At 43.5% G+C, this 19,201-nt stretch overlaps 1 protein-coding gene across 4 annotated transcripts in view; it reads right to left on the bottom strand.

The window, feature by feature from the left end:
* Positions 1-19,201, bottom strand: part of LOC126518492 (tRNA (34-2'-O)-methyltransferase regulator WDR6) — a 255,301-nt gene that overhangs the window by 50,685 nt on the left and 185,415 nt on the right. For all 4 annotated transcript variants that reach the window (XR_007596414.3, XM_055064865.2, XM_050168279.3 and 1 more), the window contains exons 16-18: positions 16,667-16,733; positions 11,699-11,761; positions 6,921-7,097 (exon numbers count right to left, since the gene is read on the bottom strand). Coding sequence is in view for 3 of the 4 variants with exons in the window: in XM_055064865.2 (XP_054920840.1) it covers positions 6,921-7,097; positions 11,699-11,761; positions 16,667-16,733 (307 nt within the window). In the remaining variant the exon portion in view is untranslated. The remainder of the gene's footprint in view (positions 1-6,920; positions 7,098-11,698; positions 11,762-16,666; positions 16,734-19,201) is intronic.

Genomic DNA, 19,201 nt, shown 5'->3' on the forward strand with positions numbered 1-19,201 from the left:
GCCAGGCCATGAGACCAAGTGCACCTGGTGTGCGTTGAAGTGCTTGTAGCCCATTTTTATTCAGGATAAGGTAGAAATTGATGCATCGCGGAAGTAATCCAGTCTATGAATATGCAGTATGCTGCCATAAGGGCACTTGTCGGACAAATCAGTCGTGATTGAGCCTTGTTGCGTGTCCATTACAATATGGTGTTTAAATGTCCATTTGTCATATGTGGCCAACAAGTCAACCAAGCAGACACTGTTAGATTAGAAAATGGCTTTCGGCTTGCAGTACATCTCAGGCCATTCCCAGTCACAATTAACCCTGCGAGTGTGAAGGAAATGCGTTCAGCGTGCATGGTGTCAAAACAGTGATGTTTCACCAGTGTTGAATATTTCCGACGATGCGAGAAGTGACTGTGGCCCCACTGGGGAAGCACACTTACAGGAGTGCACTTGCAGCATTGATATATCTGTAGTGGCCTGACTATCACCTCCAGAGACGGTGAAGAAGAAGGCGGCTCACGTGCAGGTAGCGCAAGAAATAGAACACACTAGTGTGCTCGACCTGAGCGGCGGCAGTTGCTTCCGAGATCCTGTGGCACCATGGCAAGCCGGCCTAAATAAACCATGGCCAAGGCAGCTACCTCTCCACGCCGCCTCCCACAAATTGGTGACCCGGATGACCGAGACCAGCCATGCGAGTGTCAATGCACTGATTACAAAGGTGAGAGTGACATTGCCTCACACGGTCTGGCAGATGTCTCAAGGTTATAGGGTGTCCAGGAATTCTACATCGCCAAGCCGGACATTTGGTTCACCCAGATGGACAGCCACTTTCATCTGAACAAGGTTCCAGGCTCTGGCTGCGTTCCAGGCTCCGGCTGCCACCCCCTGGCCCAGACTACTACGAGGACTTGCGGGCAGCCATCCTTGCTCACTACACCACCTGGAGCGCTCAGTCACAACAGATCTCGCCATTTGAACCATCACGCCATCCCACACCTTGGTGTGCCACATCGCCTGCGCCCACCTGTGCCAATCGTCAGGACATGCCGGCTACAGCATCAAACCTCTACTCGGTTTGTGAGCCTCCTCCCCATCTCAAAGGCAGCTGCGCCACAACTCTTTCCAAGGAATTCAGTGGGCCAAATGCAAGCGCTTTCAGATACGGCCCACCACTCTCTTTTCTTGGATGTTCTCGCAAGCTGCCCGCTTTCCATTCTGGGGCATCTCACTCATCACCGATGCAGAGGCTCTCCCACAGGCTCCACTAGGTGCAAATTTCACTCTCGCTGTCACGTCGACACCACAAGCACAACCTTCACGATGCTTCAGCAACCCCCACAACTCTGATGCTATCGGCATTCAAGATTTCACCACATGCAGCAGCAGGCAAGCCTTCCGATGTTCTGTGCTTGTACCTTCTGCGGATGCATGGCCTACCAAAGTTTCACAGGAGCAGCTCTGTCATCTGGTTATGTCAGCTCGAGAATCATTTCTACGTCAACACGTCCGTAACCAACACTTGCGCTACCTCCATGCAAGTCGCGAGCTGCCAGATGGTCTTATTTCGGAGCTCCAACTTCTACCAGGCCCGGGCATCTACGATAACCTGAGGCAGGCCGTGATTTCGCGCTACGGCATCACCGTGGCTGCGCCGCATTCACAACCTATGCTGCCGGTGCTGCCTGATACATCTCTCGGACTGCGGAACCCGACGTTACCGACTACTGCCACTGGCACTACCAACAACATTACGAACGCCACTGCCATTGTTGCACGACCATCGAAAACACTGTCTTCATCGCTGTTCACCTAAAGGTCCTGAACTCTCGGCACGTGGCAAGAACCGGCCAATACACGCGCCTTTTGCACATATTTTAATCATGCTTCGCACAAGCAGGGGGCCCTGTAGCAGCACGACTATCGCCTCCAGAGCCGGTGAAGAAGAAGACAGCTCATGTGCAGGTAGCGCAAGAAATAGAACACGCTGGTGCGCTCACAACCTGAGTGGTGGTGGTAGCTGCTGCTTCCGAGACCCGCGGCATCATGGCTGGCCAGCTTAAATAAACCATGGTCAAGATGGCTACCTCTTCGCACTGCCGCCCACATACCGAATGTGGCGGTGAATGGGAGTTTGATAGATGCGTACAGTCAAACCTAGATTCAACACAATTCACGATGTAACTTTTATTTCTTCACCTCAGTTCCCCAGAAAATTGTGTATTTTTTTTTGTGTGTGTGATTTAACGAAGTAATTTCGTGGTACACTTTCGATTTAACAAAGTTCGGCCATTTCAAGCATGCACTTAGAGCCTGTAAGTCTGGTAAATCTAGCAAAAAGCTATAAAAATGTTGGCTGAGGCAAAAGTTATTAGCAAGCGCCTTTCTGCATGAAAAGCTTGAGTGGCAGAAACACTGTTCAAGCACGTATGCCGGTACGCGGTATGCACGAAACACCGCTGTGCCATTTATCACGTTGGTAAACAATTTGTGGAGGCCGTGGGGCACACGGCAGTTCAGAGCACTCAGAGAAACACGAGATCTGACGATTACTTCAGTACAAGGAGAATGGGGAGGGGGGTAGGAGAAACGCGATTATCGGCCCTTCCCCCTAACATGTGTCTCCTCCTCTACCTTTGCCGTGGCTGCCCATATGAGGGACACGAGCTGTATCTTGGAGGTAATCTGCAGCAAGTGCTAAGAACAAGCTGAGGTGGTTGGTGCCTTGATGCTCATTGCGTACTTGCATGTCTAGTGTTGGCAGTCACGTATCTCAAGTTTCCGAGACACAGTGAGAAGTGTTCACAGGGTGTCTACCAAGTTGACATTTCCAAATTCCCTGAGTTTTCCAGGTTTTCCCTGAGTGCCATTGCAAAATTCCCTGAGTGACGCAGAGCTATATTTTATGTCAAGACGGGCTGAAACCATGTCGCCCGATGCCATCACTCTCTAAGCATATGAAAAAATAAAAAAAACAACTTAATTCAGTTTGAATACTAAGGAGTAGTGTTTATTTTATTCAAAAAGAGGATAGAAAGGAGGGGTTAGTAAAATGCACAGCAAATAAAATGTCTTCGAAAAAAGTTGCACATCGAGTCGGATCCGACATCCTCAAATACGAATAAAAAGGAGATGCATACAGAATCAAATACTTTCGAATATGAGCGATTTCTATCAACTGATAGCAATTTCAGTGATATGAGGCCCGAACTTTGTCACAAATGAGATTCTTTCCCAACAGCTCGTAAGTCAACCTCAACTGTACTGACATACTGTCGGCCCGCATACAACGCCTCAGTGTTGTGTTTCACTGCTTTAAAAAGTTTATTTTGGTTTGGAAGAGGGACACCTACATCTCGGCATCAGCCGACACTTTTTTCTTTAGCTCAAGCTCCTTCAAAACGGCGGCAGCACGCTTCCTTTCCTGTTCATTCCTCAATATGTAGGTTCTTTCTGTTCTTGTCCTCTTTCCGCCACTCGTTCACCCCACGGACCATTTGAAGCATCTTAATTCTTGGTCAGTTGCACAGTCCAAATTCGATTTTTCGAACCCCTTAGGGGCCGCGAAACGTCCGAAAAATCAGCCAGCTGGAAAAAATTAATGCATGTCATTTACTGCCCTTAAGGGGCTCAAACCGCCACAGGCACATTCGAAAATGCTCTGAAGGCCTGTCGGTACACGTATTAGGCATAGCGGTGCTCGTACTGTAACAGAAGATACCGGATGCACGCGTGCATAATTAAGGAATACATACTGTGTTCTGTGGCAATAGCCCCTTCCCACTCTTGTTATGCTTCACTGTAATACATTTTCGTATGCTTCACCAAATAACATTTCTGTATACAGACGAAGCTGACTTTCAGAAACCGGCTTTATGCAATGCACCGTGCTTTCCAAGCTTCTAGGCCAATCGCGAGAACCACGAAGGTGCTGTCAGTACCATTGCTAACAGCAGCGAATTCTTTCAATGAAAAACACGGCACCTAACGGCAAGGAGCTAACAGCGAAAGTCGAAGCAGCTAGGTCTAGCGTTGCCGCAGTGGTGGCTACGGCTGCCAGCGGATCTGCGTGCGAGAGCGCCGGTTCGAGGCGGCGAAGTAATCAAAACGGCAATGGTGATGGCTTTGATTAATGCCGTTTCGGACCTGTGGTCACGGCAAACAGTCCGGAAAATCGGACGGCAAAGGGTTTTCGCGTCCGAAATTCCAAACGTTCTGATAGATTGACTCTATGGGGTACGTGGTGGTGCCGCGAAGCTGTCCAAATTATCGGGCACCGCGAAAGTCGGTCGTTGACTGTACACTGGAAACTCCTCCAGCCTTCGACAGGGCGTCAAATAGGATTCATTACGATTCCTGTCTATTACTCGAGCCAGCATTACCGCGACTTTCGACCCTTTCAACAAAATTACCAATTTTCCCTGATAGAGGTACAAATTCCCTGAGTTTTCCCTGAGTTTTTCCAGACTACTCAAAATCCCTGAGAATTCCCGGTTTTCCCGGTCGATAGACACCCTGGTTCATTTGCATTTTGACAGCGAGTGTTCATTGTCATCGAGTGAGACCTGTTCATGCTTGCCCAAGTGCATGTGACACCGATAACACTAAGAATCCTGCTTTGTGCAGTTGTCTCTTTGCTATCGTCATTGCTACGCCTTTCTGGCAAAACTGCACATTTTTTTTTCTTCCAATGACAAACGTCCACATCTTTTTACACTTTGTTTTGAATTTGAGGGCGCCACCTGATGGTGGCTATGGACACTAAGCACAGTTTTTATTTATGGCGCCACAAGCCACACCAATGTAGTGCTCTTGACGCGATCTGCCTCGCATGCACTGGCGCTTGTAATTGTGCTGTTTATAATGGCCCGACCTTTTTTGCTATTTGTTTATGAGTGTTTACTAACAACATACTATCCCCCAGGAATGTTCTGGGAATTAGTGAAATTAATTTTACTGATGAAACTTTATAACCTCATACATGTATTAACGAAATTCATGATTTGGTCAATTTTTTTTTTTTTTTGCTGCAAGTACAACTTTGCTATATTGAGGTTTGACTGTATTTCATACTTTTGCATGAGATTTCCAAGGGGATGTTGCAACTGTTTAATAAAGAGAATAATTCGATATGTCCAGGTATGATATACCTGGGTTTGACTGTAGCTATGCTGCACACCTATTACATCTACAGCACATTGCAGACCAGCAAGACTGTGCGCTATGTTCTTGGATGTCAGAGCTACATGCCATGGGACCAAGCCACTGAGCCATATTCTGAAAACATGCAAAATTGCAGGAAAGATGGATACAACTAATATGTATGACTGCTCTGAAACACTATGATACATGTCTCTCTCTCCTTATCTTTCACCCCCCCCCACACAAACAAACAAACAAACAAACAAACAAACAAACAAACAAACAAACAAACAAACAAAACCTTTTCACAGTAGTGCAACAACATCTGGCCTTGCAAAAGACACAATGAGGTCATGTGGAAACACTCCTTTGTGTGCCCACAGACAAATGGGAGCAAACTTTCAGGTCTGCTGTAAGCATCTCTGATCTGAGGAAGGTAGCACATTGAGTAGTTTTTAGAAGTAACCCTCAAGCAATTAACGTGAGCATTCGCTCAGTATTACAGGTTTAAGCACTCAAAGGAAATAAGGAAGAAATGCTATCAATGTGCAGAAAACATTCATTAAAAATTCAAGCTCCAGGCTAAATACAAAGAAAAGATAACCTTCAACCACATTTAACCACACACACACTTTTTCAATAACAATAACGCTGTTTTAACCAAATTTTCACTGCGTTTGTTTTCAGTATTCTATGATAGACATTTAAGTGAACGTTTCTACAACACAAAAACTGCTGTTGATCTCATTTTCTTAAATTCCATCAAGTCACTCAAATAATTAAGCAGAGTTAAATGTAGTGCAGAGCTCTTTTGTTAATTCTTGTCAGGAGCCAATAATGGTGGCGAGGACCACAAAAGCTTATGCATAGTGTTGTACACTGTGTTCACATACAGGTAGATCAAGCTCATGCGGAAAGGCATAACCAATGTACAGAAGCCCACTTCTGTCAATGGCAACATAAAACATAAAAGAGAAACACAGGAACATTTTTGCCTGTTACGGTGATTCTGGGCCTGTGCAGTAATTTACGTCTTGGGTAGCTGCATTATTTGAATATCATTAAATTGGAATACACTCAAGTTACATTGTTTTAGTGACAGTTAGCATTGCACCCATTTCTGGGACACTATATTTGTTAAAAAAAAAATACAGTAGAAGCCTGACCATGCTATATACCAAAGGAAAAAAATAAACAGGCGCAGGTAGACGCTGACTAAAATGGCCAGGGAAAAGATAAGGCTGCATTATGGGCTGGCAGTTACTCCACACAATCTAACTGAAATCCAGCTGATTTGAGACAAATTCGACCAAGGTTTACCAATTACATTTTGCAAGGACAAAAATGTGCTCCTGTCACAGACACCAGACAGAATTAGAGTGCACGTGCAAAGTAGAGCAACTAGCATGCCCTTTTCCTAGACTCCTTTATGGCATAGGGACACACACAATTTCCCAAAGATTTATTCCTCAGTAGTGCTTGACAATACAGCCTCTATCCTAACCCCTTAGCTTTGAGACATCTACCCTTAGAGAAGCAGAAGCTTACACAGATAATGCACATATAGATGAAGCCCTGAAAAAAAAAATTTGGGGCAAGAAAAACAATGGCAAAAACTTCTTTTTTTTCCTGCATTCTCATATATTCCTCGCAGTGTTTCACAGAACTCAAGGTGTAGCATTGGCTTTGATAAGAGTGCATTCGAGGATTTATTCACTACAGTACATGGCATGGGTATCATAAACAGTGACATAACTAAAATGAGTCAAAACAAACAGGAAGTGACTCACACTGTCGGGAGGCACTGACACGCCAGAGGCACAGCTGAGCACGACCTCCCACAGAGGCGAGCAGCCTCTCCTCACGGCCAGGCAAGTTCGAAGGTCGACAGCAAGCCAGTGCCTTGACTGATGAGATGTGGCCATACAAGCGGCATGCCACACGCTGCACTAAATGTGTGTGTTCCTCTGGAAAGATTGTGAGCCTAGGTCAAGGAACATGAGCATTCAAACGTGCAGTGATTGATTCACGGAGTTAGATTTTCCAAAGCAACACATGCTTTATGAGAGAGACCATAGTGCAGGGTTCCAGATTAATTCAGACCACCTGGAGTTTTGTAGCTTTCGCATCACCTAAATTGGAGCACACAAGCACAGCCACCATGACCAACAATAGAATCAGAGACCTCAGCCGCAGAATGCCATAGCCACCTTTGTGGGTGACTACCAGCATTCCCTAGTGCCCTATGCAAAAGCCAAAGCCCAAAACTGTCTAGATAATTTAGTATCTAAAGGGAAACATGCAGAGAAAGTGCAAAATCATATGCAGGGAAACTTGTTTCATGCCATATAATAAGGCACCACTACCACAGATAAGCATCTATAAGTGACGGCACCTAAGTGCTACTGGTTGCCGTCACTCGTCATGAACTACCTACAAATACAAAGGTCACATCAGTGATGAAAATTTCCACGAATGTGGAACACCGAAATGTCAGAGTTATCACAGAAGTACATAGTTCATGGCACACTTAATTTTCAAATAATTCACAGTTTGTTCTTTTCTTTTCACAGTTATTAATTTGAGACAGCAAAGAAGTCTTGATTGGCTCCACATGTAAAGCTAACCTTGGATGTTCAAATTTAGTAACAAACCAATTGTTGCTCACTAAGTAGCGACTTTAGAAGGAAACAACAGCCATTTTTACGCATGCTGAAGTTAAATTGTTATTGGCCCACATAGTTATACGCCTGAAACAGTGACAATATTGTTGCAACGTCAAAACAGGGGTTGTAGAGCAGGAGGCACAGCCGCAGGTTGCCATTTTAAGGGGGGACGTGGCTTTGATAATCAACTTCCTTATTTCTTCATGAATTTTGATCAAAATTGGCACAAATGCTTAGAATGCCTTCCTGATGCTCCCAAAAAAGTTTCAGAGCGATGTCTTGAGAACCTTTTATTCAATTTTATTGAGCAGAATTTTTCTCCCTCTAACTTTTTGGATAGCCTGGGGAACTTAAAAAACGCGATAGAAGGCTTGTTGAGTATTGACTGCATAGCTAAATGCGTGCTGAAGGTCGTGACATTCTTGCATTTTTTTTTCGCAACACAAATCTTTTGGAGTGCCATATTTTGTTACCTTTGCATCAAGCACACTTTCGGGGTAGATGAATAGCCATATCGTAAACTTACAAAGCATCAAGATAAGAAAGCGAGAATGTCACGACCTGCACTCTAGACCAAGGAACGTCATAAAAGAAAAAAAAAAAAAAGAAAAAAAAAACAGTCAAAATATGTTAAACGGTAACGAAGAAATCAGCCCCAGAAACTGAGCAGAAAGGCAGAAAGACAGTTTTGAGGAAAGAGCTCTCAAAGTTTCACCTTCTCTTCAGTTCTCTAAAAGGAACCAAATTTGTAGTCTTTGGGGTGTTTTGTGATGTGGGGTTTCTTGTACATGTGGCCTCTGGTCTGGTGTGCTTCCCCACCTCCTCATTTTCTTTTTATGGGGCATTCTTTGCTGCTGCTGTTCTACAAAGAGCATGGTGCCTAGGTTTCAAACTAAGTGACCTGTAGAACTCTGTGTGAGCATGAATATAGTTCCAGTGTACATTCAGGCAGCCTGTACCCACAGGCTGCCCAACTGATGCCAATCTCCAGTACAATCAGTGAGGCATTTAATTTTCCTTTTGGTAGAATTAACCATGTTACCGAATGAAAGCTCTGAGTGTCAGCAGCCTCCCAAGTCATCTTTACTTGACAATGGCTGTAGAACTTAGGATCAGTGAGCCAGTGATAGATTTGCAGCTGCTAGGTGCTTTCCAGAACTGTACTCTTGTATGATGCCTCGATCACTTCTGGAGCCAGGTGTCTATGCCAGCCCAAGGAGTCTAGTGAACAGAGCTCATGATGAGGTTCTCTTTATGAAGGAGTGGTATGATAGATATTGTTACGAGCTATCCTGAAAATATTGTTACGCATGAGGAAAACGAAGACTGGTGAACATGATTGCGGTCCCAAGTGGGGAAAGAGGAACAGAACGACGCTGAGTTCATAAACCAGCTGGCCGCTCTTGCGCTCACCTTCGCGAACTAAAGTAAACGGCCCCCTTTATACGTAAGGGTGATAAACGGTCTCCTTCGCACGTAACATGCGATGGAAGCAGAGGGGTCGACGGTCGGCCGCGCGTCACAAGTCGGCATGGCAAACTCGAGGTTGTCTCACAGACTTCCAATGCCACCACAGCACGGGAACGGGCCGTGACTGAAATGGCGTTACCAGCGGTGAAGGGGAAGGACGTCGGGCCATGTCGGCATAGGTCGGCGGACATGTTGCTGGACATGGGGCTCGTGAGGAGAAGGCTTGCTGTAACTCCTGGCGCATGACTTTGGCGACAGAAACGACAAGTGACTCAGTAGGAGGAATGCCAAGGGCTCGCAGCTCTTCACGCAGGATGTCTCGAATCACGTCCCGTAAAGAAGTGTGATCAACAATCTGAGCTGCGGAGCTGATTGGCATGTTGTTGGGCTGGTGGTCAAAGTGGCGGCAACGTTGCTGAAGCGCGCGCTCAATGACAATTTTCTTGATGAATTCGTCGACCGTTGTTGGCAGGTTTCGTACAAGACTGGTAAAGAGTGGTTCCTTAATTCCCCGCATTAGATGACGCACTTTCTTTGTCTCGGTCATATTGGGGTTAGCTCGGCGAAACAGACTGGCCACATCTTCTACATACATGGCGACGATCTTGTTGGGTTTCTGTACCCAAGCCTCAATAAGTTGTTGCACGTAATCTCGCCGGTCCGAGCTCAAGAATGTGTCGAGGAGCTGACGACGAAAATTGCCCCACATTTGGAAGCTCGCTTCCCTGTTCGCATATCATGTACAAGCGCTGTTTTCTAGTGCAAAATAAGCATGGGCGAGTTTTTGTTGTTCATTCCAGCGATTTACCAGAGCGACGCATTCGTACTGGTCAAGCCAGTCCTCGACATCTTCAAAGGCATCACCGTGGAATATTTAGGGGACGCAAGGGTGTTCAAGAGTCACCTGGGAAAGGCTAGCCGCCATGTGTGAAGGAGGGAGAAGCGCCAATGCTGTAGTCACGCTGGTAGGAGTCGCAACGGGAGGGAAGTCCGGGCTAAGGCCAAGCAGGCACCGATTGAAACGATGCACTGGAGTCGTTACGAGAGGTGGAGCTTCAGGACTGGGTGTACGGCTCCTAATAGGGGTTGCCCGCATGGGGTTGCAGGCTCCAGCACCTCCACCAGTGTTGCAATGTCAAAGGGGTTGTACAGCAGGAGGCACAGCAGCAGGTCGCCGTTTTAATTATGAGCGCAACCGCGACTTCTTCTTCTTCACTGCGCTGTTACAAATACGCTAATGCACACTCGCGTTCTCCTCTTCAACGGAGTAGAGGCGCGGCAATGTGTTGAAAAAGTAAGCTGTTTGCAATCCTCAATGGTTTTATTGCCCACTGCACAAGCCCCCACACAAGATGCACAAGTTTACTGCTGATTATTTGCTGCCCCTGTATTCACTGTGTTCATTTGTTCTGCATTGGTGAAATCTACAGAATGGCAGTCAAACCAAACCCACTATGCTCCAATGACCTGAGCACAATTAGGCACTCAGTTCACCACACACTGTGAGCAGTGTAGACATATGCCTTTGGCACAGCTCCCAATGCCACATGCCCAAGTCCCTGCATCTAGCCATTGAGGAAGATAGATGTTTAGCTTATTGCCCCATGACAAGCTAAATGTGTTTTGGACTGCTGCTTTAAGTGAGTGCCGCAAAGTAAATCATCAGAAGCCTGCTCGCAGTCCAGGGCAGGAGGAAGGCTTCTCTAGTTTGCAAACTAGCATAAACTGAATCAAACTTGCACCTACAAGTTTCCTGACCTCATTAGTTAGTCCAATCCCATGCTCTTTCACACTGCATCTCCCCTCCCTTGGTACCCATGGTTACTTAAGTGTTTTATGCATCACATGACATGGCCAGCTCTGTTTCATTCTCTTAATCTCTATAAAAATGTTAGCTGCCTGCATCTGCTCTCTATATCCATACAATTGCATCTTCCCGTCTCAAAGTTACATCGGTCAATTTTCATTTCATCACTCACTGAGCAGCCCTTATCTCTTAATATCCTTTGTTGTCAAATTTCGGCCCTGCAGAACAGTACTAGCTTGCCAAAGAAAATAATATGGCTTATCATGGCTAATTATTCATTGGTTCAGGAGAAAATATAGTTTGTGAAATTCACTGACAGGAAAATTTCGCCAAGTTAAACTGAGGGACGAAGAATATGGGTTTCATTTGTTAGATCCATTATTTTATTACAAAATATTTCTCTATAACAAGGTTTAACTATAACAACACATTAAGGATTCTTCTGGGAAATGAGCACTGGATACTGGCAGGGTGCTTAGGTGATAAGCAATGCTTTGACTTCTTTTGCCAAAGCCCACATATGACAGTTGCAATAAGCAACTTAACCATATATGTTTTAGGTGGTGTGCACATTTTTGTAAAAGTGCATTGCTTTGAAATTAAAAAAGTAAACCAAGAAGGATACGATAAAGCTGTGATATCGTGATGACATTGTCTTCTCCAGCTGTGGCAATATAGCTCTGGGAAACTGCAAGCAAAAAAGAAGGCAGACAAAAGGTTTCAGTTGGCAACACAACCAAGCATACAGCATACTTATTTCCCATCAGTGCAAATAATTAAAAGAGGCATAAATGCAAGAATATTCAACTTGATGCCCCCCCCCCCTCCGCTTTTTATTTGCATGATAAACTAAAATACTTAAAAGATGCCACAGACTGATGTGCAACATAGAACAGTATGGTGCAGATGGACACAGTGAATTCAAGCCAACTACAGAACAGTCCACTCAAAACAAGTCAAAGTGAGCAGCATTCCTTGTGAATAGCCTAATAACGGCAAAATATTTCATTCAAACACTACGTAACTCTATGTGGTTCAATGATTGATGTATGAATACGTTTGACAATATTCTACCTAGACAAAAAAAAAACAGGTCAATATCGGAATGCCAAGTGTCAGCCATTCTGATTACATACTAATTTGTTGACTTTTATGCTGCAGATAAATATGATTCTCCCTGATATTTCATGAATACAGAATGCCCATATGCCGCATCATGCTGAGGTTGGGCTTCTGTCTTTGGAGCCTCCTGCACAAGAAATATACACTGTCTTGGGTGGCACAAGGGTGGTCTCACACTAATTTAAGCCCATATTTCATATCGTTATGCTGTGAAATGAGGAATCCAAAGAACCATCCATACGCTGTTTTAAATACCTTGAATTTTTGGCAGTTTATGAGAAAAGCTTTCGATATGTTGCCAAAACCTCCATTAGTTTTTTTTATAAGTAATAAAATTCACGATGCAAAGGGTTTCAATCTGCTCATTTGAATGAAATATTGTACATTTTAAATATTTTCATAAATGTTTATGGAGATGGTTGAATTTCTTAGATGGTGAAAAAATCTGGTCAAAAGCCAGTTATAGACTTTCATTACAATGCTATGTAGCGCTAAATAATTACAGTAACTTTTCGGTTGCTCTTTCTGATGAGATTACAGACCCAAGTTAGCGCCCCAGTCCATGCAAGTTAGAAGTTTGATCATGTGGAAGGACTTACGAATGTGAGAATATGGTTTGGATAACCCCTTTCCACCTTATAGTTTAAATAAGTTGAACACTGACAAGTCCCAAGACCACAAATCAATGAAGAATTGGACAAGTCACTCAGCAAAAGTGAAATCCCCAAATCTGTTCAAAATAAGCATAAGTGGTCACCCTGGTAAGGCAGCACAAAGCTACCTAATGATAAAACATGCCAATGAAAATTATTATAAAATCTACAATTATGAAACCTGAGGTATGATAACAGCTGCTCTTTTTAAAGAACACTTCAAGTTTATTTAGCTTTTATGTTTTTTCCGTTACGTGACATACAAAAAAGCAAAATGCTCCTGGACGCTTTTTAAGATGCTAAAATTTTGCAATATTGCACAATAGCTTCTTTTGCTCTATACATGCCACATGGGCACTATTTAATAGCTATCACCTTGGTAACCTTTAAGATTCCGAAACTTCACTGAAATAAAAAAAAATGGGCTGGCACAAGGCTTTTTTCCGGCAGAAACAATCTCATGATGAATATTGACATTTATGTGATCAACATTTAAGCAGTGTAGAAAATCATTGTATTGCTGAAGACACCTTTATTTAGAATATGCAGTGGTCATTCTGTGATTTCCATTGATTTGTCTATACGCAATATACACTGTCTTCACAATCGGCACACTTTACAACACTTGCTCACCAAGGTCAGCCATGGCCATGACAACAGTATGATGATGATAGAATGACGAAGAAATGATGTCGACAAAAATGATGATGATGGCGTGATGACAATGGGATGACGATTATGAAGTGATGGTGTTCGTACGACAACGACATGAAGACAATGGGATGACGAGCGTATCACGACGATGACTTGACAGCAGCGGTATGAAAAAAATCGGATGACAAAGCTGAATGCCGACAATGGAATGACCACGGCAGTATCACAACGGCATGACAATAGCAGCTTAATTATGCTTGATGACAGCATGGTTACAATGGAATGATGAAGAAGGAATGGCAAACGCAGTTTGACGACAACTGAATGAAGTTTCTGAACCATGTCATGAGAAGCCAACAAACAAAGACACCACGGACAGCATAGGGGAAATTACTTGTACTTACTATTTAAATTAAAGAAATGATAAATTAATGGCACTGAAATTGGATGAAAAAACAACTTGCCGCAGGTGGGGAACGATCCTACATCTTCGCACTAAGCGTGTGATGCTATAACCAACTGAACTACTGTGGTGCCATTTCCCCATCCACTTTCTTGGGTATTTATGTGTTACTACTAGAACTAACCTTGGGAGTGTTAGACAGCGCCAACACTCACAAACCTTGGCGGCGGATGTGGAACATCTTTTCTGCCGCAGGCGTCACGAGTATGCGATCTTTCTGGGTGAAGGCAACTGGTCAATAGACCCGCACATGCTGCCTGAAGGCAAAAAAAAAAAGGAAAGGATGTTCTACATCCACTGCCATGGTTTGTGAGTGTCGGCGCTGGCTAACACTCCCAAGGTTAGTTCTAGTAGTGGATGGGGAAAGTGGATGGGGAAAAGGTGCCGCAGTAGCTCAGTTGCTTCAACAAGTACTGCACTACTAAGTGCATCTGGTCACGTACCATTTGTTTGTTTCAATACTGTCATTATTATGCTGCACCAGATACAATCACTGTTCCTTTGTTTGATTTACAATCTTCTCAGTTGACATGACATACAATTGTTGACATAAGTTGTATCAAATAACATAAATGAGGCTTTAGTGCTAAACGGACACCATGTAACATTCGTATTTTACTTTGTTTTGAAATTGGAAATATTTGGTATTCAATAATCAAATGGTGCAACACAGAGTAGTACTCTGTGTTGCAATTAAATGCATCCTCCCTGCTGATTTCTAAAAAAAAAAAAGAAATGGAGCCATATCTATTAGAAAGTAGGTTACCTTTAAATTTCTAACTGATTTTTAGTGATGACTGTCACTCAAGCATTAAATGGTAGATACTCAATGCAACCACATTTACGGCTTCTTAAGCCACCAGGACTGCATATGCTTGTCTTCAGATATTGCTCTCGTCTTTTTACACAAAAAGCAGAATATCCACACATTAATCATCAAAGAGCAATTATGTCTTCGAGAAATGTCAGCCCTAAACCCCCATCTTCCCTTCAGAGAGCACTGAAGGCAAGCTGTAGCCTTTTCTGCAACAGTGAGTATACAGCTACTAACCCAGCTATCAAGGTAGAGAGGCTTGTGTGCATAAGCTCACAAGAATTTTTTTTAATTGTATCTCTTTTATTTCAACATGTTTGGATTCAATTTCAAGCTGGTGAGCCAAGTGCAGTGAATGCAAGCCACACATGGCTGTGTCACCAAAAGCTCAGCAACAGGGCCATTCATGCCTCTTTCATTCTGCACTTGCTGCATCAACACAGGCCCTCCGCTGTCACTTTTCTAGGAACATGCAGCACAAGTCTCACCGTCTCGTCCTTTTATCTACCATTTATAACTTTCAGGAAGAGATCAACATGTCCAACAGTGATATCACGTGGCTGTGAACCCCCCCAGCCCCCAATTTCTGTGATGTGTCAGGAGTTCTGGTCAACATGCTTGCAGCCTCACTCCATTTGGCACCCATTTTGAATTATTCACATTAAAGGATAGCATAATTTAATAATGATTGTATGCTTAAGAATGGAGGTCTCCACCACTGTTGTGGAATAAACAGCTACCTTACTTGGCTAAAAAAATTTTTTGTGAGTACTCCTTTAGGTGCACTTCTGCATGGAGACACAAGCTGTTCCCTTCTGCCTCACAAACTTTTTTTATCCCCAACATGATCACCGTAAAAAATTTCCTCGGATTAGAGAAAACTGCTGGTAAAATGTTGGCCAACCTCATTTTCATAATTAAAAAATGAAAGAACTGGGACAACAGACAATCAGTAACACGAAAAGTGTTAAATTATGTAGCATCCGTATTCAGCAATACTGACTTTTTCCATAATTTAGAAAACACACATGCACGCAAGTCTGTTTCAAGAGTTCATGAATGTGACAAATGTAATTGTAACATGTGGTACAAGTACAGATAACCACGCCACATAGGACATATGAGAAGTGAAAGACACCCAGCACTTCAAGACAAATATACCCAGAACGAACCCTACAAGTACTACAGCCATGCTTCCAAGTGGTACTGACTGGCCCATGGAGTAGGCATACTTTTTTTTTTTTTTTTTCAGAAATTACGACTGATAGTGCATATGAAATATGTCTGCCTACACTTATGTTGGTGGTGAAATTGCACACAAGTGTCAATTGGGGAACTAAAATAGCAGTTCACACAAAGTTTATTTCACTCTCAATATTCGCAATGTACCATGCATTTCATGCATGGACATAGATTCTCTTATTAGTCATAAAGAGGGAACATCCGTGTTTAAAAAAAATAATGATTCCATTGAAATAATAATAGAGGAAACATTCATGAAACCCGTGACAGAAAAATTTTGTGTTTTACATACATTATGTCCCCATATTTTAAAACAGAACAGCTGCCTGTTTTATTATGCACACTGTCTGTGCATTATGTCTGTCAAATTACAGATTTTCAGTGCATGTTGTTCCTCACATTAGCTTACCTAATAAAAATGTCTTGAACTTCCTTACAAAAAAGAAGCCTATTTATGTTTCAGCTTTGTGCCTCAACACTTTTACGTACTCTAGTGATGAATTATCTTCGCATATACGATACTCGCAAGGACCCCTGACTCGCCTAAATAGAGGAGTCTCACTTGATGCATGCTCACCAGTGTGACCAACAACTCAATTTAATCACAAGAAAATTACCAATAAAGCACACTGAATGGACACTCACCCCCAGAAGCATTCTCCTCTGTAAAAAGAAGGCAGATGGCCGATATCTTTTTCCTGTGCAGAGGCGCCTATAGGTACAGATGACAGGAAAACAAAACATACTTTTTTACACATGCATAAATTTGACCGATTGATCTGGTTTGTCCAGAAGCGACATGGGCTATGAGTGACACTGTAGTGGAGGGCTCTGGACTAATTTTGAACATGTGGGCTTCTTTAACTTTCACCTAAATCTAAGTACACAAGAATTTTTGCATTTTGCTCTTCATCAAAATACAACTACCACAACGATGAATTGAACCTGCGACCACATGCTCTGCTGCCAAATGCCATAGTTACTGAGACAACACACTTGTATAACACCTGCCCTTATGTAAACTCCAAGCCTACAATTTCAGTTTTAATATGTTTCAACAAAGGTTACAGGCATCAATATGTGATTAAAAGCAGGCTAAGTTAAGCAACTGTTACAATGAAAGTGATAAAGATTGAATAAAATATTCCCTAGTGGGTCAGCCTAGGTTGCGCATTCTGTGTAACAGTCATGGTGCAGCATGTGGTCTCAGAAAGTAGGCATGCACTGGAGTTGTGAAAGTCCCACAGACTTAAGATTATGAAAAAAAATAATACTAGGTGCAGCTTACACAAGTAGGTGCTGTATAATTCTGTCAAATCATACTGCAATGACGTCCCTTTTTTAACCCTTTTCATGTCAAGGATGAGTCTCACTCATCCAGGAATGTTGTCCAATATACAGTAGAGCCTTATTCATATGTTTTGGAAAAAAAAAACGCAAGAAAAAGGGACTCACCGGGAAAATGTACAATCCGAATCACAAAAAAAATTTGACAGACTAAACTGCAGTTCACATCTATCTAAGGCGAAGCGTTGCGCGAAACGTTGCAGCATGAGACGCTGACGCACTCCGGGTTGGCGGGAACTGAGGAGCCCAAGATGTGCATTGTCATTTCTGCGGCTTCAGCAAGCATACGTTTGCACTCCTCAAATTCTGGCTGGGTCAGCAACTTCTTCGAGCGGGCAGTTTTGACAGGCTCACATGCTCAAATCATTGTGATATGAGACACTGATCAACATCCAGCTGGTGAGGCCTGAGCGACCTGAGATGCATGTTGTTGTTTTTCTATTGTGCAGTGTTTCAAGATGGCGACAAGAAACCGAAACGAAATCGAGCTGGTGGGTGACACTGGAATACGGCAGCTCAGATGCCGCCAGAGTGAAACATGACGTTCCCTTCACGCTGTGTGTAGCAGAGAATGGCAGAGCATTTGGGATATCACCTACTAAATGAGTGCAGTACGCTCCCAAAATCACTACGCCCCAGGTGCTGTGAAACAGATAGCTGAAGATGCTTATCGCAATAGGGTTGGCGGTGATAGCTGTTAATGCGGCGTGCGATGAGTCGTGACGAGATTTGCTGGTACCAGAATAGAAAACTGAGTACGCCCCAGCATTTTCATGCGAGACAGGCATGCGAATTTTTCGGGGAATCTGCTGCCGCAGGCGACTACTGTTCGTGATCATGTGTGCCTCGCACCTTTTCTTGTTTACATAGGATCTAGCGGCCAGAAAACATATCATACGATCGCAGTTTGGTGATGCACCAAATGTTGGTGCCAAAATATTGCGTTTTCTGGGAATGTATGAACCTGTAAAAAGAAGTGCAAGAATCATTCTTTGTGTTCTCCATTGCGAACACTGGTGCTGGGAAATCATACTTTACGGAATCATACCAACAAGGTTCTACTATAAATCAATCATGAGTCTCACTCGTCCAAAGATTTCTTTCTTCTACTAACTACCAGAGATGAGTGGAAGTGATTTTATCATTTTGGTTTCTTGATTGCACTACTATATGAAGCTAGTTTTAGAGGAGACTGGTATTTATGGGCGCAATTGACAGAAACACAGCAGAAGTATGGCTCCCCTGGGTTTTGACAATGGTGGCACAAAGATAGGCAGCTACAGCTACAGCAGCTGCAGTTTTTAATGGCAGAATCATGCCATTATTGGTCTTTTCTTGACCTAAAGTAAACAATTGGACTTGGATATCTCCAGTGAGTCATTTTCAGAGCTTCAATTTAGAACTGATGATTGCAAGGAAGAGTTGCAAGCCTCTGGCGGCCTCTCTTGCATGGACGCAAGTTTGCCATTGGCATCTCTGGGATTTATTTCTCTTGTAGCACAAAGAATGATATATCGCATGGAGAACAAAAGCATATTTGACACATATGTGACAAAAAAGTCGAGCTTCATATAGATTGTTTCTATGGCCATGCCTATCTGCAGCTCAAAAACATTAAAAAATGGACAGTAACAGACAAGAGAAAAGAAATGAATTGAATTCTGGGGTTCTACGTGCCAAAACCACGATTTGATTATGAGGCATGCCATAGTGGGGGCCTCCGGATTAATTTTGACCACCAGGAGATCTTTAAGGGGCTCCCAATGCACAAGACATGGGTGGTTTTCCATTTTGGCCCCATCAAAATGCGGCCGCCGTGGCCGCGATTTGATC

Source organism: Dermacentor andersoni, chromosome 1 (genome assembly GCF_023375885.2).
Source record: "Dermacentor andersoni chromosome 1, qqDerAnde1_hic_scaffold, whole genome shotgun sequence".
Taxonomy (NCBI): Eukaryota; Metazoa; Arthropoda; class Arachnida; order Ixodida; family Ixodidae; genus Dermacentor; species Dermacentor andersoni.